The sequence below is a fragment of the Eutrigla gurnardus genome, assembly GCF_963514095.1.
Source record: "Eutrigla gurnardus genome assembly, chromosome: 8".
Classification (NCBI taxonomy): Eukaryota; Metazoa; Chordata; class Actinopteri; order Perciformes; family Triglidae; genus Eutrigla; species Eutrigla gurnardus.
In genome coordinates this window covers 5,373,099-5,401,038 of record NC_139922.1, presented here as the reverse complement: position 1 = coordinate 5,401,038, position 27,940 = coordinate 5,373,099, and the positions used below count along the sequence as shown (strand labels likewise).

The 27,940-nt window shown below is 41.1% G+C and overlaps 1 protein-coding gene across 5 annotated transcripts; it reads right to left on the bottom strand.

Annotated features, from left to right (window-relative positions):
• Window positions 1–447: 447 nt before the first annotated feature.
• Window positions 448–27,574, bottom strand: foxp3b (forkhead box P3b). Of its 5 annotated transcripts, none has more exons than XM_084015924.1 (13): window positions 27,552–27,574; window positions 27,179–27,220; window positions 17,777–17,934; window positions 14,876–14,936; window positions 14,445–14,610; window positions 12,816–12,908; window positions 11,474–11,561; window positions 6,584–6,658; window positions 6,317–6,467; window positions 4,247–4,323; window positions 3,417–3,518; window positions 1,977–2,098; window positions 448–703 (listed from the first exon to the last, which is right to left on the bottom strand). In XM_084015924.1, the coding sequence occupies exons 3-13, from the start codon at window positions 17,930–17,932 to the stop codon at window positions 673–675; spliced, it is 1,122 nt and encodes a 373-aa protein (XP_083872050.1). In that variant the 5' UTR covers window positions 17,933–17,934; window positions 27,179–27,220; window positions 27,552–27,574; the 3' UTR covers window positions 448–672. The 5 variants fall into 5 exon arrangements, with proteins under 5 accessions (XP_083872050.1, XP_083872048.1, XP_083872046.1 ...); XM_084015922.1 differs by having other exon boundaries at window positions 448–686; XM_084015920.1 differs by lacking the exon at window positions 448–703 and adding an exon at window positions 726–891.
• Between the last annotated feature and the right edge of the window lie 366 nt (window positions 27,575–27,940).

The following is a 27,940-nucleotide window of genomic DNA, read 5'->3' as shown; positions in this document are numbered from 1 at the left end:
TTTCCAAGGACAGCGGCTGCAAAATAATGTTTCCTTCACATTCACAAGTTGAAGTTAGAGATATTTCAGTTTAAAAGCCAATTTTGCCTGAACAGGAAGGAGATTTTCATGGAACCAATGGTGCATATTGTACAAAGATGGAACTTTCTAACCTGGTGCATTGTTAAAAATATTAATGATTACATTAAACATGGACCCTTAAAGCAGATACATTAATGCACTAACAAGACCCACACACTGCAGAAATCAACAGTCCAACTCTGCTGCCATGGTGACATTTCAGCACAATTGTGTTATAATATGCAGTTGAAGTTGAAGATTTTGCGTGGATCGATGTGGGAACAAATAGTATTAGTGAAAGTCAAGCTCATAGATCTTCAGATCTATAACTGAAGGGTAGCACTCGTTCATGAATGAGTCAAATTAGGCAGAAGACAAAACACCCACAAATGTTGGCATCATTTATTTTGCATGACTTCTTTTGGAATGATACATCAGTGAGTACAAAAACTGCTGCAGCAAATGACACCGAAGTGCCTAACAAGCGTTAAAATAAAATAAAATAAAATAAGAAGAGGCATTACAACAGTTCCTTATCCAGCAGCTCTGTGCTGCCATCTGCTGCTGTTCAGGGCTCCTCTGGACAGTAATGGGAGTAGGATGTGAGCCACTTCACAGGACAGTCCCTGAAAACACACAGTAACTGTGACACAGAACACTGACTCAGTAGGCTGTCACTTAGGCTTGGTTAGTATCACGGTATACCACAGTATTTAGAAAGCCTGATGGTACAATTTTCAATACTGTCATACATGCAGACGCTGCTCTTTCTGCGATGCTGTTGATGTGATGTGTTGTAGTGACCAGAAGACACTACCAGAGGTCATCTCTCTATAGTGTAACAGGAAGCTGAGTTCAGAAAGATGGAGACTCAGTGTTTCCATCTTTTGTATAGTTTATAGTAGGGATGTCACTTCTGGATAATTTTTCTTCCTGTAAATTAAAGTGATATAGAAGAGGCACTTTCTTTTTACTCTGGCACTCCACTGACTTAATGAGCTTATATCCATCCAGTTTGAATGTTATGTGTTGTAAATGTCTTGCTGTTATGTAGTATATATTTGTTCCCAATCAGATGCTATATGTACTAAATAGTTTGATCAATGGTCTCTCTAAATCCTGATCAGAAGAGCCGATCAGATGACTCGTAGATTCTGAATTGAAACATCAATACTTGTTTGTCTGCTCCGACTGTGTGTGAGATGGGGTGTGTGTGGGTGAATAAGTGTGTGTCCAGCAGTGTTGCACACACTGACCACCACGGAGCATTTGATGTGTGTGCAGCTGTGTTGGCCTACAGAGATGGTGCGCCTCGTCTGCAGCTTGAGCAGCTCAGTTCATTAAAATACAGAAGTCAATTAGCCTATAGCGTCAAAAATGTCCATGTTAACATTGACATCCCTAGTTTGTGGTCACATGATTGACTGAGAGTCTGCCGCCACCATCAGCTCCGTTCAGCCCAGAGATGTGTGGGTACCTGCTGTGTGGCCAAGAGACGGAGACAGGTAGTCTACATACTGTGCACCCTGGTGAAATATCAGGAAGCTATGACAGTATGAAAAGCAGATGCCTCCCAAGCCTACTGTCACTACATTCTATCATCTATGGGCGGACATTTGATGCTGGAAATATGCTGAGTCTGAAATGGAATTAAGTTCAAAGTTCTACCTTTCCTTCCCTACATCCTCCTTTTCTTCTCCACCCCTTCTTTCCTTTCCTACCTACTGTTGTCCTTCCCTACCTCTTCTTTCCTTGTTAACTTGGGATATCATATTAGTGCCTTCCTCTGGCTCTGGTGGAGGAAATACAGGAGTGATCCAAATTCAATACTTCCAACCACAAATATCTGCCCATGAAAGCACTCCAGTGCCATAGGGAAGTCAAACTGCAGAGCAGGATCATCAAGGGTATCGTACCTGTGATACTTCTGTCCCTTCCTCCTCTGGTACTCTGTCTCGTCCACTGTCCACACTGCTCCCTTTCCTCCCTCCACTCGCACAAAACACTTGTGTAGGCTGAGGTTGTGCCGCACTGCATTCTGGTTGGAAAAGTACAATTGTATGGAGACAAGGTGTGTTGTTATAGATGTATCGCGATATGTTGAATTATAGTACTTGGCTTTAAACAGTGTAGCAAAATGAAGAGCATATTTCCAAGTATAAACCGCTTCCTGTCGCGTTAATTTGTGTTCAAGTCATATAGAGTTACATTGTTTAGCTTCTGACTTATTCATAGCAAAGTCGTTATTATGAAGGAGAATCTCAGATTTTTCTGAATGCTCAGATATATCTGAAAGTAAACACACATTCAGCTAGCTATGTAGCAAGATGACAACCCCATTCTGAAAGTCAAGCTGAAGCAGGATAAGCGGTTGGGATATAACCTTGGGAGGAATTGGATTTGTACTGGCTGAAATTGGTTGGTACTAGCTGATGTAAGCACACATCATATTGTGTTTTCCAGGAAGAAAATAATAGTGGATTTTGATTTTGAAAAAAATATGAAGAAGAAAAATATTGTTTGTCAATTTTCTGGATATATTGTTAAATAGTTATGACTGTGAATGTAATCTTAAAGGTATAAAAAGTTGTTTTCATTTCAGCTCAACTTTAATCAGCCATCATCACTCTGATTGGTCAAATGTTTGTCTAATGAGCACAACATACTCTTGTTCTTTTCTTGATCAATTTGCATGTACGAAATGTTGTGGCGCACTGAATGTTGACATTTCTGAACCAAAAGTAGGTTTCATAAATATATTTCCTATCAGCTGTGTGTCACATTTTCAGAAACACACAATGCCACATGGGTTAACGTTGTGAAACCATTGGTTAGGTTTAGGCAACAAATCGTAACAGCTGTCACAACACACTGAGTGCCAATGAATGATAACCGCCTTTAACAGAGTTTCTTATGTAACGCTACATAACAAGTTTGAAGTCAATGTTTCACACGAACAGCTGTCTCCAATGTCCTGTGTTTGTTTGCCCCATCCACCGCTGCTCCTAGCCGCCCTAAGTGGACTTTCTTGCTTGTTATATTTGTTGTTATACCACTTAACTTAGCGCTCAATATACCACGTCAGTGTTCTCTGACCAAATGAGAAAAACATGGACATTCAACATATCAGTTGTTCACAGAAATGTACTATGTCAACACTTTTTCCTGCCAACTGGGCTGCTTGTGACTTAACTGACATCTTACTTTCTATATGAAGGAACAACTACTCACTCTATTTCAATGTCTAAAGTTCACATTCAACATGTAGTAGTAACACGAGCAAGTAGAATGAACTTAATATAGTGTGATGGTTTGAGCAGGTGTCCGAGTGACTGTGTGATCTGAGTGGGTCGAACCTTCCAGGTGGCAGTGTTGTGTCTGAAGTAGTAGAACATGGTCGTGAACCAGTTGTATATCTCATTCAGAGTGCGCTGTTTGTCTGGAGACTCCAGGATGGACTGCAAACCGTCCGACACAGTGAGAAACAGAGTTGACAGACAAACATTGTAAACTTAAATAACACCCGTCTTTGCACTGATTAGCTTATAATTATAAATAATAATGAAACAATTGTCTGGACTTGAATGAAAATCACTTTTTCAGCTCTGGATAAACATAATACCATTTAACTGCTAATTGAAACTCATTTTCTCCAGTTCAGTCAGACAACTCACGTTTAAATGTTTATTGTAGCAGCAGAATATAGTTAGTAGGTGTCTAGGTTACGGCCTCAACGCTCCCCAAATATAATTAGATGATGGGAAGTGAGTATCACAAACCCCCCGGGAGCCTGCAGGTGGATGCCAGGGAGGGGTAGGGGTTGAAACAAGCTGACATCAATACTGATGTAGGCCAAAAGTGGGAGATGTGAAATATTGTAGCTTAAGTAGACCGCCAACTTGGGAGGATGTGAATGGAAGAAGATTATTGAAATATGAGGCATGTCACATGAGTATGAAAGTGCAGGTTGAGTTGTCTGACTGAACCAGCTCACAGGCTTTGCTCCATTTAATCCAGCTGTGTATCTGAACATATTCAAAGAAATTACCATGAAAGTTCTGAAAAGCAACTTTACAATTGACAGTAACTCTTCTAAAGAGTGTGAATAGTTCTCTCTTGTGAAATCAGTGATTTGTTAAAGCAAATCAATGAAAAAAAGCTTTGACGATAATAGAAAGAAACTCACCCATCTAATCAAGTAGGCGTAGGTGTACGGAGGCCTGATGTTGTTGTATTTGTAACATTCAATACTGGGGACCAAGTCTGAACAACAACAGAGATGATGTCATCAGTTCATGTCATCAAAGACATCAGATTGGGATTCATTCAACTGATCTTCTGATCTTTGTGAAAGTACTCCAGTGTGCTGGTGCAATCACATTTCGAGTAAAGAGCTGGTCCATTGTTCCACGGCCAGGACGGAAACCGCATTGTTCCTCTTCAATCAGAGGTTAAACTATCGGCCGAACCCTCCTTTCCAGAACCTTGGAGTAGACTTTACCAGGGAGGCTGAGTGCTGTGATACTCCTGTAGCTGGTACACACTCTCTGGTCCCCCTTTTTGAACCGGGGGACCACCACCCTAGTCTGCCACTCCTTAAAACTAAAGAGTGTGAATGGTTCTCTCTCGTGAAATCAGTGATTTCTTAAAGCACATCAATGAAAAAAAAGCTTCAACGATAATAGAAAGAAACTCAACCATCTAATCAAGTAGGCGTAGGTGTACGGAGGCCTGATGTTGTTGTATTTGTACCATTCAATACTGGATAGGCCGAACCCTCCTTTCCAGCACCTTGGAGTAGACTTTACCAGGGAGGCTGAGTTAGTGTGATACCCCTGTAGTTGGTACACACTCTCTGGTCCCCCTTTTTGAACAGGGGAACAGACCACGTAATGTTGAAGAGACGTGTCATCCAAGACAGCCCCTCCACCACCAAAGCTTTCAGCATTTCTGGATGGATCTCATCAATCCCTGGGGCTTTGCCACTGAGGAGTTGTTTGACTACTTCAGTGACTTCCACCAGGGAAATTGACGATGATCCTCCATCAGCTTCCAACTCTGCCTCTACAATAGAGTCGGATTCAGGAGTTCCTCAAAGTGCTCCTTCCACCGACCGATTACCTCCTCAGTTGAGGTCAACAGTGTCCCATCCTTACTGTATACAGCTTGGATGGTTCACCATTTCCCCCTTCTGAGGTGCCGGATGGTTTACCAGAAGCACCTTGGTGCCGACCGAAAGTCCTTCTCCATGGCTACTCCTAACTCCTCCAACACCAGCTGCTTTGCCTCCCTCACAGCAGAGGCTGCAGCCCTTCGGGCCTGTCGATACCTTGCAACCGCCTATGGAGTCTTCTGACATATCATATCCTGGAATAACTCTGACCACCCGCGTCCACCACGCTGTTCAAGGGTTGCCGCCTCTTGAGGCACCTAAGACCTTTAGACCACAGCTCACCGTCACAGCTTCGGCAGTGGAAGCTTTGAACATCGCCCACTCTGGTTCGATGCCCCCAACCTCCACAGGGATGCCAGAAAGGCTCCGCAGGAGGTGTGAGTTGAAGATCTCTCGGACAGGGGGGTCCTCCAGCCGTTTCCAGTTCACTACCCATTTGGTCTTACCAGGTCTGTCCAAAGGTTTCCCCCACCCTCTGTCCCAACTCACCACCAGATGGTGATCAGTTGACAGCTCTGCCCCTCTCTTCAACCAAGTGTCTAAAGCAACGATCACAAAATTTGTCCAAGGGTGCTCTGGTACCATGAGCATCCTTATGTTCGAACATGGTGTTTGTAATGGACAGTCCATGACTAGCACAGAAGTCCAATGACAAACGACAACTCAGAGGCCGTTCCTCCCAATCACGCTATTCCAGATATCTCTATCGTTGCCCAGGTGTGCATTGAAGTCTCCCAACAGAGCTATGGAGTCCCCTACTGGAACCCCATGCAGGACTCCATTCAGGGTCTCCAAGGCCGAATACTCCGAACTGCTGTTTGGTGCATAAGCACAAATAACACTAATTGTTATTCCTTTACATGCAAACTCCAGCAGCCTGATCTAATGCAATGTGTTCTATCAGTCTAAAACACTATTATGGTTAACAAAGAATGCATGTGAATCATGTTATGTCAATCATATATGTAGCTGTACCTTCTCGTCCTCACACATTCCAGAGCTCAGAATGTGACCATTCAAGGTTTCACTACTTTAGTTTTTACTTTCCAATTTAGTTAAGAATAAACCTAGAGAGGCTTTTACCTGGAAGAAGGTGGGCTGGACCAACAGCTCTGTAGCCATGCTGAGACAACTCCTCCAGATGTTTGATGCCCCACGTTGGCATTCTGTCTCCCTCTGTTACCTGAGGCTGGGGCAGGAACAGAGGAAGGCTGTACGACCACTCTGAAGCTGCCTTCAGCATGCAACGATGGACACGCCTTCATTTGCTTTCTTTACATTTTTCAAGAGTTATACATTTTAAAATTCTTTAGCCTACACTAAGTAAATCATACAGTGAAAGAAACCTACCAAGTCGCTGTGTATGTGTTCAGAGAGGTGCAGATGAAGTTGCATCGCAATGAGTTTCTGCCTTTCCAGGATGAGCTGAAAGAGAAGAGAAGGCCCAGGGTTTAACTTAAATAAGTGAGTTCATTATTATTCTATATATTTAAAGTTTAAAGTTAGGGTTAGGGTTAGGGTTAGGTCCAAAGCCTGGTGGCAATGAAAGAAGAACTGATGAAGAATGAAAGAAGAACTGATGGCGGAGCTGATAGATATGAAGAAAAAGATGGAACCTCTCCAAAAGGGAAATCAAACAACTCCGGGAGGAGAATGCGAAGAAAGACGAGCTGATAAAGGAGCTGGGAAACAGAGTGGAGGAGCTGGACCAACAGGGAAAACTGAATGAGGTGATTGTGACTGGCCTCAAAATCAAGCCTCCAACCTAAGCAAGGGTGGCTGCGGATGCAGCCCCGGAGCCTAATGAATCTGAGATCAAACCTGTGGAAATGCAGGTGTCTGAGTTCCTGACTGGCAAAGGCATCGTGGTGAATTTCGACAACGTTGAAGTATGTCACCTCTTACCCCGAAGGAGAGAGTCTGTAACTCGAGTTGTTGTGCTGAAATTCACCAACAGAAAATACAAGACTGCACTGCTGAAGCAGGGCAGGAAGCTCAAAGGCTCGGACGTCTACATCAACGATAACCTCACCAAAAAGAACGCAGACATCGCCAGAAAAGCTTGCCAACTGAAGAAGGATGGCAAGATACAACACACCTGGACGGCAAACTGCAAAATCTACATCAAAACAAATGGAGCATCAGCAGAAGAAGTCAAAATAATCCAGATCAGGAGTAACGATGAGTTGGAGAAATCGATAACTAAGGTATGGCTCACGAACACTCCATAACTACAGCACAGCAAAGTTCAACGGTTCTTACACGGACTGAAAGTATGATGGGAAAGGATTGCTGAGCAAGGAAGTGTGGAGCTCATTACAAATCAACATGTGAATCATACCTTATCTGACCCGAATTAAAGAAATGACCCGGACAACCACTTCTATTTCAACATGACTGGAAAATGTCAGTACAACACTGAAGTTCAATACAACGACAGCATTGAGATGGACGGGAAACTGTCTCTAATTCACTTTAATAGCAGGAGTCTATACACCAACTTCGGCCACATCAAGGAACTACGTTAAAATCCTTTTCCTTATCGGTCACAGGTGTTAAACAATGGAATGTGTTAGAAGAAGAAGTCCAAAAATCAGCAACACTAAGTGGCTTCAAGAAAAAGTATGTAAATTCAACCGTTGACCGGTACAGATTAATACATGAGGGTTGATAAAGGTCAGAGGCACGAATCAGCAGACACTGTGTTGAGACGGCATGGGAGCATAACAAAAAAACATTCTGTACCCAAACAATAAGTTGAACCAGAAACTTGTTTGGTCCAAGGCCAATGTCAGTTGTACGTAGCAGGATGTTGTTATAATGTGTATCAACAATGTGGAGATAAATTAGGTACGAATACAAATTGTGACACTACTGTGAGCGATCAGAAGTTCTGAGCTGTAAAGAACTCAACTGAGCCCTGTAAATCTACACACTAAGGTCACTCGATTGGAGACTTGTCTAATACACACGTAATCTGTATGTACTATCTAGAGCTAGACTTCAGCTCTGTATACTACCTACTGCTGTAACATGTTATGTCAAAATGTCATAAGTAAAAGAAAATGTTATGTCAAAATGTAAAATGCAAAAGATAAGAAAAGATTATGATGAAGATTTTATCCTGTGGGTAATGGGGGCGGGACTAGATAAGCTTTGGCTTCTCCCGCTTTCTCTTTCGGCCATGTGTATTGTATTATTTGAACAAAGATGAAGTGTGATGATGACGATTTAATTGACATGCCCGAAATAAACAAATAAATAAATAAATAAAGTAAGCAATACTGTCCTCAGTAGCTTATCTCAGGTCAACGATGCATATTGGCTCATGAATCGATATGTGATACGATTTCCTTCATTTTAGGAAATTTATATCACATTGATAGTGTGATGAAGTTTTATTTTTCTGACGAGTTTGCTTTGTTTATCAATGCTATAAAATGTATGTGTGGGGGGGGGGGGGATTTCTTGGCTTCACTTTTGTACAGTGGGAGGAAGTGGAAACATGCTGTCCATCTAGACAGTCTGGTTTTTACTGGTGTAGTCTACAGTGTCGTGCACTTATACTGTAGGGTGTTTGGGGGGGGGGTCAGGGGTCATAGTTCCAGTCATTACAACAAATAAGTAACAGTCATATATATAAAATGATGATAACATTGTCTCAGAAGTCGCTCCAGATTGTCATTTTGCCTTGGATAGCATTCGCTGCTGTATTTTTCACTAGCCGTAAGTGAGCTAGCAGATGCATTCCTCAGAGTGGGAGATTTGTGTACAAGACTAGCAACGGAAAGTTTAGCTAGTTTAAACACAGACCTTTGAGGAAAGCAAATCTTAGGATTGTCGAGCTGCTGAGACCGCAAGAGCACAAATACAAGCAATTGGTGCAACTACTCATAGCTGATGACATGATCATTGCCACTTCCACAGAGAAACAGCATGACGAGATAATACAGAAGGTAATGACATGAGCAAAGGAAGCCAACATGAAATTCAATAAAGAGAAACTACAGCACAAAGTCAGCAACGTCAACTACATGGGCCACACTGTCACATAAGAAGTTGTTAAAGCTGATGAGGGAGAAGTCCAGGCCATCACTCTGATGCCATCTCCCACTGACAAAGCAGGACTACAGTGAATGCTGTTAACAACACCACTGAGACAAGGCAGGGCAACATGAGGATGCAGTTAATAAACTGAAAGATGCCCTCATAAATGCTCCTGTGCTCAGGTTCTTTGATCCAAAGAAACAGCTCATCATACAGGCTGATGGGTCGAAAGATGGCATAGAGGCGTGTCTCTGCCTACGGATCTGACAGAGACCGAGGAAAACTATGCACTATGCACAAATTAAGAAAGAGCTCTTAGCAGCCACACCACCAGTCACATGTACAACAGAGACTGTTGACATTGAGACCTCATCCACATCAAAGCCTGCACAAACCAGAAGTGGCCAAGTTATTGGACCACAAAGGATAGAGGTACAGAGATTTTCTGACGAGTAGATGGCAAAAGTCATGCTTCAATCAAGGGTTACGTGCTAACAACCTCTGAGCCTTATCCTTTATTGCTCATAAAACATGAGGGGCTGGAGGGGGGCATTGATGGACTAGAATGCTTGAAAAGAAAGACATGCTATTTTTTTCTTTACAGAGAGAGGAAAAACATTTCAAGATTATTATACACAGTGATTAGTCATTGAACAGAATAGTTACTGATAATCGAATGTGAGATAAAGTTATTTGTTGTAAATCAAATGTGTGAATAATGACACATGGTCTAGTTCTTTACTGAAATGTATTATAGCAACATTGAAGGGCGGCTTTCATGTGATGAAAGGAGGCTGTAGTCTATAGTGCCATGCACTTATACTGTTGTGATGTCGGCTGTGGGGGCGGGGTGACATCAGTGGTTGTGGTTGTGGGCCTGACTAGTCCTGACTCCTGACAGAATTAAAGCCAAGTCTCTTGTTGCTAATCAAAACAAGTAACAGCTGTCATATACAATGATAACAACTGGAGTATTCCTTCAACTAATGTAAGCTTAAATGAAGGTTAAAGTCAGGCAACTAAATCCCAGTATGAGACAGGATGTGATAGGACCTCCACACCCTACTTTACTTTAACCTCACTGTATTTCCTGTGCATGTGGATGTCAGGAAACAGTGTCGTCATGCTGCTCTTTTAGTGTCTGAACCATGAACACAACTATTGCTCCTTACATTTCTCTCTTTGTATTCATTTACCAAGTGCTTATAAAGACATAAAGTAGCCCTGTGTAAAAAAAAAAGCATTATAATGCTTCTCAGTTGCCACAGGTTCATAATACCGCAGCATCAACTCTCTCTATTACGACGGTGTATAAGGGGCAAATTTGCTAGTTTTAGACTGGCAAATTTGCTAGTTTTAGACTGGCAAATTTGCTAGTTTATTCTGATGCTAACAGCCGTCATTTATGCTAGCTAACTTCCCATGAATGTCACTTTTAGCGGTAGCTTTCACTTGTTGTCATAGCAAACATCCGGGTCAAGCTACATGTATACTTCCTCTATGATCTACCGCTAGCTTAGCCAAACCACCCGATCAACAAACACCCATAAGATGACAATTTGTCCCATATAAAATTAACCAACAATAACGATAAACAGCCATCACCCTAAGGACCTTAGCAAAGCGTTGGCACACGTTATGATGTATTAATTAGAAAAATAAATGCAACATTCATGGGAAGTTAGCAAGCATGAATCCCAGTTGTTATGATCATAATAAACTTGTAAATTTGCCTCTTTAAACTAGCAAATTTGCGACTTTTTTTCTCAGAATATTGCCCACCTCTCTCGCCTCCATTTTTTTTATTTTTTTCCCCAACAGTGGCCCTAATACGCCTTCATACTCTTTCCACCATTCTACATCACAGATACAATGAAACTAAATAGTCCACCACTGGACTATTTAGTTTCATTGTATTCATCCTGAAAGATCAGGAGAAACATGACATTCACTTTATGTAGACAGAAACAGAAATGTGTATTTTGATTGGCCAACGCAGCTCATTACCAGAAGAGGTTGAATCGCAGTCCGGCAAAAGTTGAGCCAGGTTCAATGTTTTTGCCAGATGATACTGTTGTTTGTAATTTTCATATTTTTGGTTTCTTACTTCAATATATTTACACAGTACGTGGGCTTTCTTTTGAGAATTTGGTTTATTCAGTTGTAAAGCTTTGAGGTTTTTCGAGGTCCCACCTGACTCTCCATGCACTGAACAATATCCTGCTGGATCTTCCACTGAGCAATGCTTCTGTCTCCATGACTGTGTTCAGAGTGGAGATGCCTACAACACAAAATAGGATAAGGTTAATGGTCCAGTGTTGTAAGGAAAATACATTTATCTGATGAGAAGCTCGAATCCTTTTGTGTCCAGTCCAGAAACCGGTCCACCATTGTGGACAAGTCCTGTCCCCATCAACCTGTGTGTCTTCCTACTTCCTACCAGAAACCAACCGTTGCCCAGCAGATTCAAGATAATGACTGGGGATGGAAACGTTTTGTTCCCTCTGCAAAAGTGCTCCTGAACTACGTAGCAGGCTAATGTATTCAGCTTTTGGCCTGCGTTTATGTCTAAAATCATATTGCTTGTAAACTATTCAGAATGTATTGCTAAAGATAACAAACAAAAGATATAGTCAGTTATGACATTTCTATTAAATTATTTTTTCACAATGCATTCATATATTTTTGGGTAGCTTGGGTACGACATCACTTTGGTCTTCTTCTTGGAGACAATCTTTGAGATGCCCTGTGCTGTAAATGGGTCCTCACAACCACTCAATGATTACATTCTACACATTTTCGAGTCGCACGAACACCGATCACACTGAAATGTGTTGCTTGCATTGTTGTCGCCTCCAAACCCATTCTGTTCCTATTGTACGGCGCGGCTGACGCACAACATGTTTTTTCCAGAAGTGGGTGGATGCACATAAAGTTAATATATTCTCAACTTTAATCAGGCAAGAAGCGGGCTTTACTTCTGAACCACTTCCTTCCTGTTTGATGGCGGTTGATGTGGTAGGAACGATGAAAGGTTGATATTAGTGGTTTTTAATTAGGATGAATCTTTCCCCTTCTCATCATCCAACAGCAGAGCAACAGCAAGAGCTGCACATCTGCTTGAATGCATTTGCACCCGTTAATCACATTTAACCACCATGTTGCATTCCACAGGATCATCATCTGTTTTGTTTTTGTTTTGTTTTTTCTATCTAGAATGTTCTGGCATCATAGTGTCTGTCTCAGTGGGGCTACCAGGCTTGACGATATTCTCATGATATTCTGCGTGTGTGTTTGAAAACAGAGAGAGATGCAAATAACCTCACTGTTGGGTGTCATCTGCATATTTACGTATTTTCTCCTTTTCATTGTAATGCATCGTACAATTCAAACGGAATCAAAAGAATATTGGTCTCTCTCCATTGACTACAGTACAGATTTTTTCCAAAATGAAGTTCCGATGGTGGTCCACTGGAAGGCGGGACCACTTCATAGTGAGTGATTCCATGAATGAAGTATTCATGAGTGGACTTACTTTAAGAAATTAGGGAAGTCTTCAGACACCACATCACAGCCAGGCCAGCGGCAGAGACCACTCGCAAACAGAGCAGTGATCCCCTCAGGGATGCTGGCGGGAACAAAAACGTGTCAGTGATGTCATGTTGTGATGTAACAATAGTACATTCAGACTTTAAGTGTTTTACAAGGATATACCTTTGGATAAAAAGCTGAATAATTTTAAAGATGTTAATACAGTTTTCATAGCTTCCAGGTTTCCAGTTTTTGTGGAAGTTGGGTGTGCCGATTTAGCAACTCTAATTTGGAAAATGAACATACAATCTTTGTTTGGGCTGTATTAGTGATTTTTCAACTTCACAAACTAAAATTCCAAAACTAAATGGTACATGAAGCCACGGCTGTGTTGTCCTGCCCAGCCAGATTGAGAGACTATCTATCACATGTCATCACCTGATAACTTCTGTTTCCAATGATAAACCTATTTTAATGATGTCTTTACATTCATTTTAATGGCAGATCAGAAAACGGTTGTACGGTCTTGGATGGATTTGTAATCATTTTAATAAACAATGTTTCCCTACCAATAAAGACGCCAGATCAGAAAGTGTCCATTTGGATTGCTGTGTTGAAACTGAAACATCATGCTGGAATCATCAATCATTTCTCTTGGCGTCACTTGTCACTCATGCTGGATGCACCAGAGAGGAGGCAGGGCTTACCTCCATGTGCACACCAACAAGGTTTCATCCATCATGGCTAAATGAACCACTATTCCTGGTTTGTACGTGTTGTGAAGTCTCAGATATGCCGGGAAACCAAACAACGTCCTGTCACAAAGCTGGATTCACTGGATCTAGCAATACACATGTCGGCTGGTTTACCACAGCTGGATGAAACCAAATTTCGCAAATTGTGCATATATCTGTATCTAGGAACATAAATGTTTCCTCTATTTCACAACAACATTGTTCTTCTTTGGCTTCGCCATTCTTTACAATTTAGTCAAAGTGACGCAAAAACAAATTGAACATACTAGCCTTTCTGTCAGGACGTTGTGAGACGTCCCAGATATGGCGTTGGGTTTGGTCTACGGTGACACACTACAAGGTATAAAACAACGGACTGTTGCCTGCAACGTTTATTATCCATCTGAGCCAAAGAGACCGTCGGTCTGGAATCAGGCCGATATAAGGTAGTCTGAACCAGACATTAGCGCCAACTGAACCACCCTGCGAAGGGATACTCATATATGGGATTCATTCATAACCATGGATCTACCTGTCAACCTACCATTTAATCTTACCCTCACCAGGAAACATGACCTCAAGATACACGTAGTGCTTCACTTTAGAGTTGCTGGCACTCATCTCTGCCACTATAGTGCCACAGAACCGTCCTGGGCTTACCAAAGTTGACGCTGCTTGTGTCTCTGCTGCACATTGACATTCTGACCAGGAATGTCACAAACAGAACCAGGGACAAGGCTGTGCACGAGACATTATTTGTCTCTAAACACAGCCATAGTAGTACCCCTACCCCCCACCATATACCCCAAATGGACATGATCATTAGTTAATCATAAACTAGCTTATGATGCATTGAGTCATTTGTGAAATGTGTCATAGAGTATGTATGCCAAACTCACCCATCATGAAGCCTGGCCTCGATGAAGGTCTGCTTTGGATGATCTCTCCTCGAGGGGAGGAAGTGATGAGTCTGCTTCGGTGAGGTGCTCATGTTTGTTGAAGATGACTGGGGAAGACAGACTGCATCCACCTCTTCCTTGCAAACAGAGATGGCTGCACTACTTTCTGGAAGCACAAGGGGAAGAAAGTATAGATGTAAACTTTTGATCTGCTAGAGGAGCTGGTGCCACTGTCTATGCTGAGTGAGTTTTAAATCAGTCGATTTATTCAGATCAAAAAATAAATAACATCAAGCAGTGATGCAAGAATGGCCCAGTAAGCTACCGTTGTTTGTGCATAAAATACAGAATGACGTTTAGCTGAAAGGTCTGCACACATAAAATGATGTCACGTGGAATAATGCTGATGCAGGTGTGTAGCGTTTGCATACCGTGCTGTCGTCTGGAAGCTGTCTGGGTACCCTGACGTAGCACTGATGGTCTCTGCTGCTTCTGTCAAAACACAAATGTCAACATGTGGCTGATGTGACAAACTAAAAGTGAATTAACATGTTGGTATTTGTAATCTTAACAACTTGAAAAATGTGTCATTAATGGTTCATTTCAGCCTGATAGACCTGAAGTTTGCATGTTCTCCCTGTGTTAGCGTGGGTTCTCTCCGGGTTCTCCGGCTTCCTCCCACAGTCCAAGGACCTGTCTGTCTCTACATGTCTCCCTGTGATAGACTGGTTACCTGTCTGTCTCTACATGTCGGCCCTGTGATAGACTGGTTACCTGTCTGTCTCTACATGTCTCCCTGTGATAGACTGGTTACCTGTCTGTCTCTACATGACAGCCCTATGATAGACTGGTTACCTGTCTGTCTCTATATGTCTCCCTGTGATAGACTGGTTACCTGTCTGTCTCTACATGACAGCCCTATGATAGACTGGTTACCTGTCTGTCTCTATATGTCTCCCTGTGATAGACTGGTTACCTGTCTGTCTACATGTCTCCCTGTGATAGACTGGTTACCTGTCTGTCTCTACATGTCTCCCTGTGATAGACTGGTTACCTGTCTGTCTCTACATGTCTCCCTGTGATAGACTGGTTACCTGTCTGTCTCTACATGTCGGCCCTGTGATAGACTGGTTACCTGTCTGTCTCTACATGTCTCCCTGTGATAGACTGGTTACCTGTCTGTCTCTACATGTCTCCCTGTGATAGACTGGTTACCTGTCTGTCTCTACATGTCAGCCCTGTGATAGACTGGTTACCTGTCTGTCTCTACATGTCAGCCATGTGATAGACTGGTTACCTGTCTGTCTCTACATGTCAGCCCTACATGTCACTTCCTGGCTTCAACTGGCTGCCACAACAAATTCCAGTCAGGATTTCAACCTTTTCATAGCACCGAGACGGCCCTTATTAAAGTTGTAAATGACATCCGTCTTAACACAGACTCTGGCAAAACTTCAATATTAATGCTATTAGACCTCAGTGCTGCATTTGACACTGTCGACCACTCAATACTCTTGGACAGGTTGGAAAACAGGGTGGGGCTCTCAGGCACAGTCTTAAACTGGTTCAAGTCATATCTACAAGATAGGAACTATTTTGTTTCCATTGGCGACTTTGTATCAGAACCTACCAATGTAACGTGTGGAGTCCCCCAAGGTTCAATCTTGGGGCCAACTTTATTCAACATCTACATGCTCCCACTAGGACAAATCATGCAAAATAATAACATTGACCACCATTGCTATGCCGATGACACCCAAATCTATGTAGCACTATCACCAAACGACTATCGCCCCATAGATCTTCTGTGCCAGTGCATTGAGCAAGTCAAAGACTGGATGTGCCAAAACTTCCTACAACTAAATGAGGACAAAACTGAGATAATTGTTTTTGGTGCTAAAAAAGAAAGGTTTAAAGTAATTCAACACCTTCACTCTCTGTCCCTGAAAACCTCAAACAAAGCCAGAAATCTTGGGGTTATTATGGATTCTGATTTACATTTCGACAGTCACGTTAAATCAGTAACAAAATCAGCCTACTATCACCTAAAAAATGTAGCAAGACTTAGAGGGCTCATGTCAGCTCAAGACTTAGAAAAACTTGTACATGCCTTTATTACTAGTAGGCTAGACTACTGTAATGGTCTCCTTGCAGGTCTTCCGAAAAAAACTGTCAGGCAGCTACAGCTTGTTCAGAACGCTGCTGCTAGAGTTCTTACAAAGACCAAAAAATGTGAGCACATTACACCAATTCTTAAATCCTTACATTGGCTCCCTGTATGTCAGAGGATTGATTTCAAAATCCTCCTGCTCACATATAAATCACTACATGGTCTAGGACCGAAGTATATCACTGATATGCTCCCACTACATAAGCCTTCTAGACCACTAAGATCTTCTGAGACCAATCTGTTAGTGATTCCCAGAGTAAACAACAATCACGGGAGAGCATCATTTAGTCACTATGCAACAAATGGCTGGAATAAACTTCCTGAAGATGTAAGACTTGCCCCAACTCTGACCACTTTTAAAACTAGACTGAAAACTTTTATGTTCACCATAGCTTTCTGCTAAATCTTTTAATGTCTGCACTGTTTTTAATTATTGCAAATATGTTTTTATTCTATTTTCTTTCTGTAATGCATTTTTAAAATTTTTATTATTTTCTTTTAATTCTTCTATTTTTCTTTTCTTTTTTTCTTCTCACTTTGTTTTATGATGTGAAGCACTTTGAGTCTGCCTTGTGTATGAAATGTGCTATACAAATAAAGTTGCCTTGCCTTGCCTTGCCTATGATAGACTGGCTACCTGTCTGTCTCTACACGTCAGCCCTGTGATAGACTGGTTACCTGTCTGTCTCTACACGTCAGCCTGTGATAGACTGGTTACCTGTCTGTCTTTACATGTCGGCCCTGTGATAGACTGGTTACCTGTCTGTCTCTACATGTCAGCCCTGTGATAGACTGGTTACCTGTCTGTCTCTACATGTCAGCCCTGTGATAGACTGGTTACCTGTCTGTCTCTACATGTCAGCCCTGTGATAGACTGGTTACCTGTCTGTCTCTACATGTCAGCCCTGTGATAGACTGGTTACCTGTCTGTCAGAGCCTTACAAAGTCCCACATATGAACTGCAGATATTTTAAGCATGACGTTATTGTATTATGTCACAAGGAAGCGTGCAAATGCAAGAGTCCGGCCGTGTGAGCATTCATTTTTCTAGAAAGTGTCTTAATCCCAGGGCTTCCTTATTCTGTCTTTCAGATAATGCATTCTAGCTTCTTCAACCAAACTGTTTTGTGCAGTGTGTTGCATGAGGTTATTTGTTGCAAACCTGACTTCCTGAGGCGCCACTGGTCTGAGGAGCAGGAGGAGCAGCAAGAGGAGGAGGAGGAGGAGGAGGAGAGTGTGACTCCTTTAGCTGTATGATCCTGTCACGTTGTGGTTGAGCTCGTCCAAGTCTCACGCTCTCACCGGACATCTCTGGCATCTCTGACGGGAGACACGATAACGTGACTTAGAGGTTGTGTTTCAAATTCTTCTTAGCCGAAGAAAAACGTTTCTGGAAGCAAAACGCACCCATTGCAATTAATTCAGAAGCAACGTTTACTGTTTATAAGATCCATCTAGAAAATTAATATTGAATGGGTCATTTCTTTCAGTGATTTTTTTTACAGTGAAACATTCACAAGCTGTAAGCATCTACACTGCAACTGCTTTGAGGTTTTGAATACAACAACGCATTGATTCAATTCCTGGTTTAGATATCAATTATGAGTGAAATCTCCTGTAGGCTACAGCAATACAATTGGATATGTTTTAGGTAGTGGAGAAACTGATCTCTGAGATTTGTTAATTAAATGTTCACTGACAGCTTGAATAATCTTCTAAATATTAGGAATGTTGTGAAGTCAAAGTCTTTCAGCACCTATAACGTTGTGCTACTACAGTCAATAAGGCTGGATACTGGAATCAATAAAACAAAATTAGTATGCCAAATACCCCAAATCAGTATTTTATATCTCCAGGCCTGCAGCTTGAAAGAGAAACACAAAGATAATGGATCAAAGCTCCTCTGATTCGGAGCTAAAGTTGCCTTTTGATTTAAACACCTATTGTAATAAATGAAGCACTGGTCTATTTTCCCCATGTCGCATGAGCCAAGTTGGCAAGAAAATACACTAATAATCTCCTACAAACTGTATAAATGATGTATTCGATATGAAATTAAGCATCTAATTCTGCTCTCCCCTCTCTCTGTTTCTCTCTGTGAATCTGTTTCAATTCCCCCGATTCACCTCGGGCATGATCACATTTCAAAATCCATCCACTATATTTATTAGAAATAATCCAATATTACTGCTGTATGTGATTGTGTTAATCTCTTATTTGTTATTTATTCCAGCTGTGTCTAAACAGAGAGCACGAATTATGTTCAGCTGATGATGTGTGTCAGATTGTTACTGTTATTAATGAGGTGATTGAACATATCTCTCAATATTTATCTCAATAAATACCTGGACTTTTTTCTGTCATCATAATTAAAGGTCCGATATTATAATGATTTTCATCCATTCCACACAGCTGTCAGAGGTCCAACAACACTGTATTCGATATGCATTGCCCCAAACCCATCCGTGATCCTGAATTTCAGCTGTCTAAAAGTTGCTCAAATGAGCTCTGCTGAGAACAGGCTGTTTCTGTTCCTGCACCTTTAAATGGTAATGAGCTCCGTCTGTCATCGCCTACTTGGAGAGATGGAGAGGATGCCGCTTACGCTAGCGGTAGCATGCGCCAATGTTTACGTGGATGTATCGTTATGGCTCGCCTATGTGGCTCAGGTGAAGATGCTGGGTCCCGTATGGTTGGGACAGATCCTTTTACGAGGGTCAGTGTCGAGGCAAAGCCAGCTTTTTACTGACCCTCGTTACTGAAGCAGTCCGATGTGAAGTGGTTAGCACACACATACAAGCTAACACGAACTGTAGCCGGCACATTGTCATTAAAAATGAAACGCAAGAGACCAGACCCGGACCGTCGTGCACGGCGTTCTGTCGGACAACCAGAGGCAGCAGTGAAGACGCACCAGAGCGAGTGAGACAGAGGGAGGATTATCTCCAGCTTCACCCGCACTGGGATTTATTCACGGAGCACCAGCCGGAACACCCAGCGCCATGACTGGTAAGTCGAGCTGCGCTCTCCCCCCTGTGTAGAAACGCCCCCCTCGGATATCTCCTATCATCAGAGGAGTTCGGCCAAATGACTGCCTTCATTACGTAACAACGGGAGCTGAATCTGAACAGCCTGTAGGAGCACCATTGTACCAGTGGGGGGGCTGTAGAGACCATGCAGGAGTCACTTGTTTTCCTCATTCTGGGAGTTGACAGGCTCAGGGAGGACCCGTTTATAGGTGTAGAAACCTATTTTTCATAATATGGAGCCTTTAATATATGCATGGTTTCAAATTTCAAGTTCAAATTCCCTATCAAGCTACCATTAACTTTCTCTCTGCTTCAGGTTTCTGGCTCACATCATTGCAATGTTTATGTGAGAGTTGGTCTGTTTTCTTTATATAACCACTGAATGGAGCATTGGTTAACCGATTCTTCAAACTGTATCATGTACATCATCTTGTGCACCTTGTGCTGTCTTTGGTTGTTTTTGGAGCTACACTGAATGTGCTTGTCCTGTTACTGAACACTGCTTATTCAATGGCTGGGCCAATTCAAGGGCCTTAGCAAAGCGTCACACGTTGGGAGGAAATAATTAAAAAGATAAAAGCGACATTCGGAAGCGAAGTTAGCTAGCATAAATGCAGGTTGTTAGCATCGTAATAAACTAGCAAATTTGCCACTTTAAAACTCGCAAATTTGCTAGTTTTAAAGTGGCAAATTTGCTAGTTTTAAAGTGGCAAATTTAATTCATCCCAACGTGTGACGCTTTGCTAAGGCCCTTAAGGTAATGGCTGTTGATGGTTATTGTTGGTTAATTTTATATGGGCCAAATTGTCATCTTATTTGTGTTTATTGAGCAGGTAGTTTGCCTAAGCTAGCAGTAGCTTTCACTTGTTGTCATAGCAACGGCAAACATCCGGGTCAAGCTACGTGATTACTTCCTCTATGACCGCTAGCTTAGCCAAACCACCCGATCAACAAACACACATACCGTAAGATGACAATTTGGCCCATATAAAATTAACCAACACTAACCATCAAGAGCCATCACCCTAAGGACCTTAGCAAAGCATTGACACACGGGATGGATTAATTAGAAAGATAAAAGCTACATTCATGGGAAGTTAGCTAGCATAAATGCCGGTTGTTAGCATCGTAATAAACTAGCAAATTTGCCACTTTAAAACTCGCAAATTTGCTAGTTTTAAAGTCGCAAATTTGCCACTTTAAAACTAGCAAATTTGTGACTTTTAATCTCAGAATATTGCCCACCTCTCTCGGCTCCGTTTTTTTTTTTTTTTTTCTTTCGACAGTGGCCCTAATACGCCGTCGTATATTAGGGCCACTGTAGGACAAAAAATAAAATGGAGTCGAGAGTGAGGGGTGGGCAATATTCCAAGAAAAAAAGTTGCAGATTTGCGAGTTTATAAAGTAGCAAATTTGCTACTTTATAAAATCACAGATTTGATACTTTATTAAGATGCTAACAACCATAATTTATGCTAGCTAACTTCTCATGAATGTCACATTTATGTTTCTAATTTATCCATCTGAACATGTGACAACGCCTTGTTAAGGTACTTATGGTGACGGCTGTTGATGGTTATTGTTGTTGTTTTTTATGAGGCCAAATTGTCATCGTATGGGTGTTTATTGATCGGGTGGTTGGGCTAAGATGCTAGCGGTAGCTTTCACTTGTTGTCACAGCAACGGCAAACATCCGGTCCAGCAACTTGTTTACTTCCTCTATGACAAGTGAAAGCTACTGCTAGCATCTTAGCCCAACCACCCGATCAAGATGATAATTTGGTCTCATATTTAAAAAAAAATTCCTATAGTGGCACTAATATGCCGTCGTAATTACTTCACGTCACTTAAGTATCTGTTTTGTTTTTGAGTGAAACTCTTGCGCTGTCGGCATGGACATGACTCCCTCAGAAAACAATATTTTAAATCTTAATCCAGGAAAAATAAAGGTTAAATTTAAAAAAAAAAGTTAACTCAATATCGGAGCTTTGTGGTTGTCTGAAAATAATGTACACACTCCAGCCAATCAGCATCCAGCATTCATGAACAGATTAAAGTGTTAGTGGTTCAAAACATTTCCTGTCGAGGCCTCCTGATAGAAAGCTGTGGTTTTTCACAGGTGCGCTGAAACACACACTGATAGCATCACCACAGGTCTACGGAATGAGTGGGAGATTAGCTGCTCCACTTTTGTGCAGCACAGTAATATGTCACCTGCAACCACTGGGACTTGTGTTTGCCGAAGATGCCTGGATGTTGTTTCCACATCAGATGGTGTCTTTCCTGGAGTAGTATTCTCTACAGTGTGACACTCAGTTCGTCTCAAAGCTGTTAAATTTTTAAAGGGAACCCTCTCTCTTACAAAAAATGCGTTCCCATACAACTAAACTGCACTCTCAATTACCTTTCCAGGGAAATGTATTTATCTGGACCAAATGGTTAAACTGTGAAACACGTGAATAACGACCAGAACAACAAATCATTACAAAACTACATAGTTAGGTTGACTTTTAAACTTTTATTTGATTTTTGGATTCGGAAAAAAACTTTTTCACACTTCAGTAGTAGAAAGAAAAAATTAATACTCAAATGATTTATGTTTAGTCAATGATGTATGTTTATGAGTCAATGCTAGCTCAGCATTGTTTTATTTGGAAAGAGTTAGCTTAGCTTTTGTAACCTGTGCTGTTGGTGTTACCAGATGTGCCGGGAATATTTTGCAGACTCATTTTCAGACTCTAAGGCAAGATTAATTTATTTTTCTCTGGTACAATGCATCAAATGGTAACATTTATTTTTAATATTGTACATGGTCCCTTACAAATAAAATAAATAAATATAATCTAACAAAACTAAATTTCCTTTTAAAACAACTGATCTGTAAAATAGTTATAATTCATAATAAATAATTAAAAAATAGTTTTAAGATGTGCCCACGAAGTGGCAACCTCTGGGACAGAAACCATTGCAGATCTACAAATAGCTGCAGTTACTCAAATAGCCACTCGAGGCTCCAAGGCGAGTCAATCCCAATAGACCACCATGTTAAAATGTACTACTTTACAGCAGAAATGAACAGCCTGGCACAGATAAAAGGTTTTGGTCATGGAAACTGTGGTTGGTGAATTTTACATGACTCGACTGTTTAAATTCTATTGAGGCTTAATGCATAATTAACGTCGTGGTTGCTTTGAGTGACAGGTGTGGGCCTTCTCAGGTTGCTGTCTGTCTGCTGTTGAGTCATTGAACTAAACCTCTCAGCAGTGTTTGTGGTGTTGCTACCTTTTGGAGATTTATTCATGTAATATCAGAAAGAATATCGCTTGCTGTGTGGTTAATTGTACACTGGGCATTTTTTGGCCAACGTGTAGAAGTTAGATGATAATGAGTTTCCTAGATACTGTACCTTACAAAAAAGCCAGTTAATTAATTAATTAGCATCCCAAATAATATCACAGTTGTTGAATTACAGTAAAAAAACAGTTTTTTAACCAAGGCAGCACTAGAATTATCTCCTGGCTTAGTTTGTGTTATAACTAGCTATCATGCTAATTAGCTAACGGGACTTGCCTCCACCGAACATCACTCTTCCCCACCTCCACCCTCTATATAGACTATACAGAGGAATATGTAATCAATCAGGCTTCAGGACTGCTCACTCCACTGAGACGGCCCTCCTCACAGTGACCGAGTCGCTGCGAGATGCCAGAGCCTCATCCCACTCCTCCGTTCTCATTCTCCTCGACCTATCTGCTGCATTCGACACAGTCAACCTCCAAATCCTCCTCTCCACCCTGGCTGAACTTGGCATCACTGACTCTGCTCTAACCTGGTTCACATCATACCTGACAAATCACACCTTTCAGGTCACATGGAATGGCTCTATGTCCAAACCCTGTTCTCTGGACACGGTGTCCCTCAAGGCTCAGTACTAGGACCGCTTCTGTTCTCACTATACACCGGATCACTAGGCTCTGTAATCACATTACATGGATTCTCCTACCATTGTTACGCAGACGACACCCAGCTATTCCTCTCTTTTCCCCCAACCTCACATTGCAACTCGCATCTCGGAATGTCTGGCAGACATCTCTGTCTGGACAACTGCACATCACCTCAAGCTTAACCTGCATAAAACCGAACTCCTCTTCATCCCAGGGAAAGACTGCCCTTGCACTCTTACTTTATCGGCAATGATATGTTGTGGTTTCTTTCTTTTGACAAATGTACTTATTGTAAGTCGATTTGGACAAAAGCGTCTGCTAATACCCGAAATGTAAATGTAAATTTAACTCACTATATATTAAGTAGTGAGTCATTACAGACACAGCCATGGTCACTTCCAGTTCTACAACAACTAAATGGCAACGGCTTCACTTTGGTTCCTCAGAAAACTACATCGGACGTCAAAGATATGTTGTGACAAAGCTGCAGTTAAAGTTCAGGGAGGCGAGAGAAACATTGTGCTTTGGGTTATAATTAGAGAAACATGGTGATCAGTTAAAAGGTTAAGGTTGGGGGAGCTCCATCGTCATGGTTACAATAATAATAATAAACCAAACACCATGTGTGTACATGCACGCCAACGGAAGCAGGAATTGAGTAGAAAGTGAGGGCACTCAGCCCATCTGCAGCTCCTCTCTGTCATCTCTCATTCTGGCTTTCCCATCAAAGTGTGTGTTCTGTCAAGGTGAGGAGAGCTTTAGTCACAACACAAAACTCAAATTGATCCGATGTGATGGTTGATATGTGGTTGGTATTTCTGTGAGTCAACATCTGTCGATGTATTTCCTGTTTGGAAATATACTGAAATTAGCCACAAAAAATACTGAAATCAGCCACATTACAGTGTGGAAAGTTGCAGATGCATCATATTACTACTACTATGATGTGTGGGTTTATTACTCATAAACTCCCATATTCAAAACACACATCCCAATCACATTCATATTCTCTAAAGAAATGTGTTTTCAGGTCTTTGATCTTTATATGCCGATTAAGTGTTTAAGGGTTAATTGTTCAGCTAAAAATAGACGTTGCTGTCACATGACCTTTGGAGAGTACAGAGAGTACAGCTTGTACATTAACATGTACATATAATCTGTTTATTCGTGTTTATGTTACACCCAATTGAAAGGTTTCCAGCTGTTGGTTGAAGTCATTTCATCAGCTTATTTCCTGTTGGCTCTACTCAAATATTAGTCTTACATTTACTATAAAATCTCACTAACTCACTAATATATATATATACATATATATATGTATAACTCAGAACAAAATGGTTGTATTCGTTGTAAGTAACTGTTTTCACAGTGTAGTTAACAATACTTTAACACTCCAATAATAATTAATCAATTATGCCATACATTCATGAGTATTTTTTATGTGTCCTTGGAGACCAAGTATAACATTAGGCAAATTTGGCCTTCATTACTACTTAAATAATAAGTTCTTAAAGTACACAAAGTGGACTTATTCAAAATGTATGTATAATAATACTGTGCAATGCACTACTTTAGGGTGAAATGTCCAAAGCAATCAATTACATTCATTTATGAACATGATTTAATTTAATTTAGCGTTTTGGATACACAGTTAACCAAACCAAAACAGATTTAGAGTTTTGGGTGACTTTTATGTTATCAGAACTTAATCATATTTTTTGAAACTCTTAGGTCTCATATCTAGAGTAGCGTCCATCATTCCCCTCAGATATCCCTGCAGATAAAACCATCTAAAATGACAGTGAGAAGAGGAAAAAGAAGGCCCACACAGAATCTTATCGTCATTTTCTCTCAAGAGATGATGAGATAGCACTAATATTGTCATCATAACTACAGTCAGACCTTTTTATCTGTGCCGAGTGCAACTTCTGTAGTATTATATGTCAGACTTTATGCTGACTAGACTGTATGATTAAAGAAAAATGATTAGAATAGAATCTCTTCTGCTATTGTGTTTTTTTCCCGGAGCTTTCCAGCACACCTTACGTCCTCCCCCAGCAGAAGAAAAATGAGGATTATGTGAACATAGAAGAGCAAGATCGTGTTTTCAAACTTCCAAAGCTGAGAATGAACTTTCATGCTGACATGTTATTTTGCAGAGAAGTATTTTAGTTTACATTGTTGGTGCATTGTGCACCAACATTAAAGGCGTGCGAAGACTTCAGAAGAAGCTCCCGTAGGATGTTCAAACAGCGTCTGAAATCCCCCTCTCCCCACACTCGTCTGGCAGAACAACAGGGCTGCAGACATTAAAGACCATGCAAGGGGCTGCGTTGGTGGGGCCAGGTCGCTTCAGGTACCGGGGAGACATGAAATCCTGCATTTTCCATATGCATTTGGTCATGCAGCCATAAAGACGGTGTGAACGAAGCTGAACTTTCCAAACGGAAAAATTCAAACATGAAAGTGTCGGCTGTCAAGCTCTCTTTTGTTCAATATCATGAATATCTTCCCTCCTCTGACGCACGATCCATAAAACGCACACGTTTTAATTTACATCTTGCACTATAGACAAGCACTGCATGTTTGTAAATAAAGGCAGCATTTAGTTGAATTATAAATTATGGAAATTAACTTTTATTGGGGAATACCAAAGATGCTGTCTTTATTTTTATATCAAGGTTAAAGTTGGTTTTGGCAGCAAAAGAATAGTCATTGCAAAGTTTATCTCTACTGTCCTCAGATGTGACTGCACCCCAGTCTCTCATCGCCAGTTAACAAAGAGCGAGTGAGAGACCAAAGAGTGATTTTATTTGTATTTTTTCATTTGAGTAAAATCATATTAAATAGTAATTCCTTTAGGGAAAACAAAGACTAGAGGCAGGGGAAAAAATACACTGTACATGTATTTCTCTTGTCTGCTGGGGAACGGCTCTCTTATTCATAATCTTCATGTATGATGTCTTTCATATCACACTTTATATCTCATGATGAGGCTCCAACAGACGGGTGTGATGTTGTTGAGGTAGAAATGTATTTCATGTATTGAAAACAGTTAAATGTTAACCTCTTTGATGATGAATAAAATCTCGTCATTTCTGATCAAATTGACAGATTAATTTTAGCTTTAGATAAATTATTGAGCATTCTCATACCATCTGACAAAGTCACGTTCCTTAACTAAAGCTACAAACAAGCTGCAAATGACACATTTAACGTTTATGCAGTCTCCATATTTTAAAGATGAATTACTTTAATTTCATTGTACTGAGCAAAGTGATGCATCCATTTTTTTAACGAGAAAAAGAAAGTGCTTGAAACTATTCAGCAAGAGTCCTCTATCAGTGTTGGAGAAAGAACAAGATAGTGGTGAAACCCAGAAACGCATCAACCCAACAAGGCCCGTGTTTCTGAGGGAGTTGTTAAAACGTGATTTGAAATATTGGGAGATTCACGACTGCACTCAGAGCACATTCACAAGGTTTTACTCTCAATAAACATCCTCTAATCCTGCAAATAGTGAAGTCACTCTGCAATGATCCCAGTCGGAAGATTTAAGTTTGGGTGTAAAACAGTAAGATTTGTGCTTACCGTATCACCTCCGTGCAGAACCTCCTCTTTGCTTCTGAGGTACTTTGAAATGATTGAGAGGGGGAGTTATTCCACAGGAAATATGGTTTTCAGCAACTCAACAAAGAAAGACTATCGCAGATGAAGAGGGCTGCACGATTGTATGATTTAGGTTGGAAAACATGAATAAAGGAAAAAAAAACGATGAAAGAGAAAAAGGTGTACTTCACATTAAAATTCTAAAGAAAATTTTGCATTTTAGTATAAAAGTATAAAAAAGGTATAAATGTATATTTTTAGTTTCAGTTCAGCTGTTTTATAAACCTCACTTTCAAATATTGTACCACTGTCTTAAAAAGAAAGCGTTGCTACTTGAATGAAGGCTCACACTCACCTGTCGCCAGCCTGAGAGGAAGACGGCCTGTAAGCGCAGTGAGACAGCCACTCAGTATATATACACACACTCAGCAGAGGACAGTTGGACTCCAGCAAATCACAACACAAGAACTGCAACCAACACTTTCCAAACGTCGCTCCGACAACCTGAAAAAATATGTTTGTTGGAAAGTAAACTGTTTAATACCTGAGTGAGAACATAGCTGTATCTGAGCTTCACGGCGTCTTTTTCCACACATTTTACCGGCTGCAGTCCAAACGTGCCGAGCATTCAGCCAGCGGCTTGTTTCATTAGTTCAGACACATCTCTCCCTCTAATCCAACCTTCACATCAAGCGTTTCTTCCCAAGACGTTATTAAAATGCCACTGTTGCACACTGATCAAAT

Excerpts from the sequence above, each read along its gene's own strand:
- foxp3b (XM_084015920.1), bottom strand. The coding sequence starts at position 17,932 with ATGCCAGAGATGTCCGGTGAGAGCGTGAGACTTGGACGAGCTCAACCA. Across the intron at positions 14,937-17,776 it reads GTGGCGCCTCAGGAAGTCAG|AAGCAGCAGAGACCATCAGT; the intron begins GTTTGCAACAAA and ends GTGTTTTGACAG. Across the intron at positions 12,909-14,444 it reads GAGGCCAGGCTTCATGATGG|CATCCCTGAGGGGATCACTG; the intron begins GTGAGTTTGGCA and ends TGTTCCCGCCAG.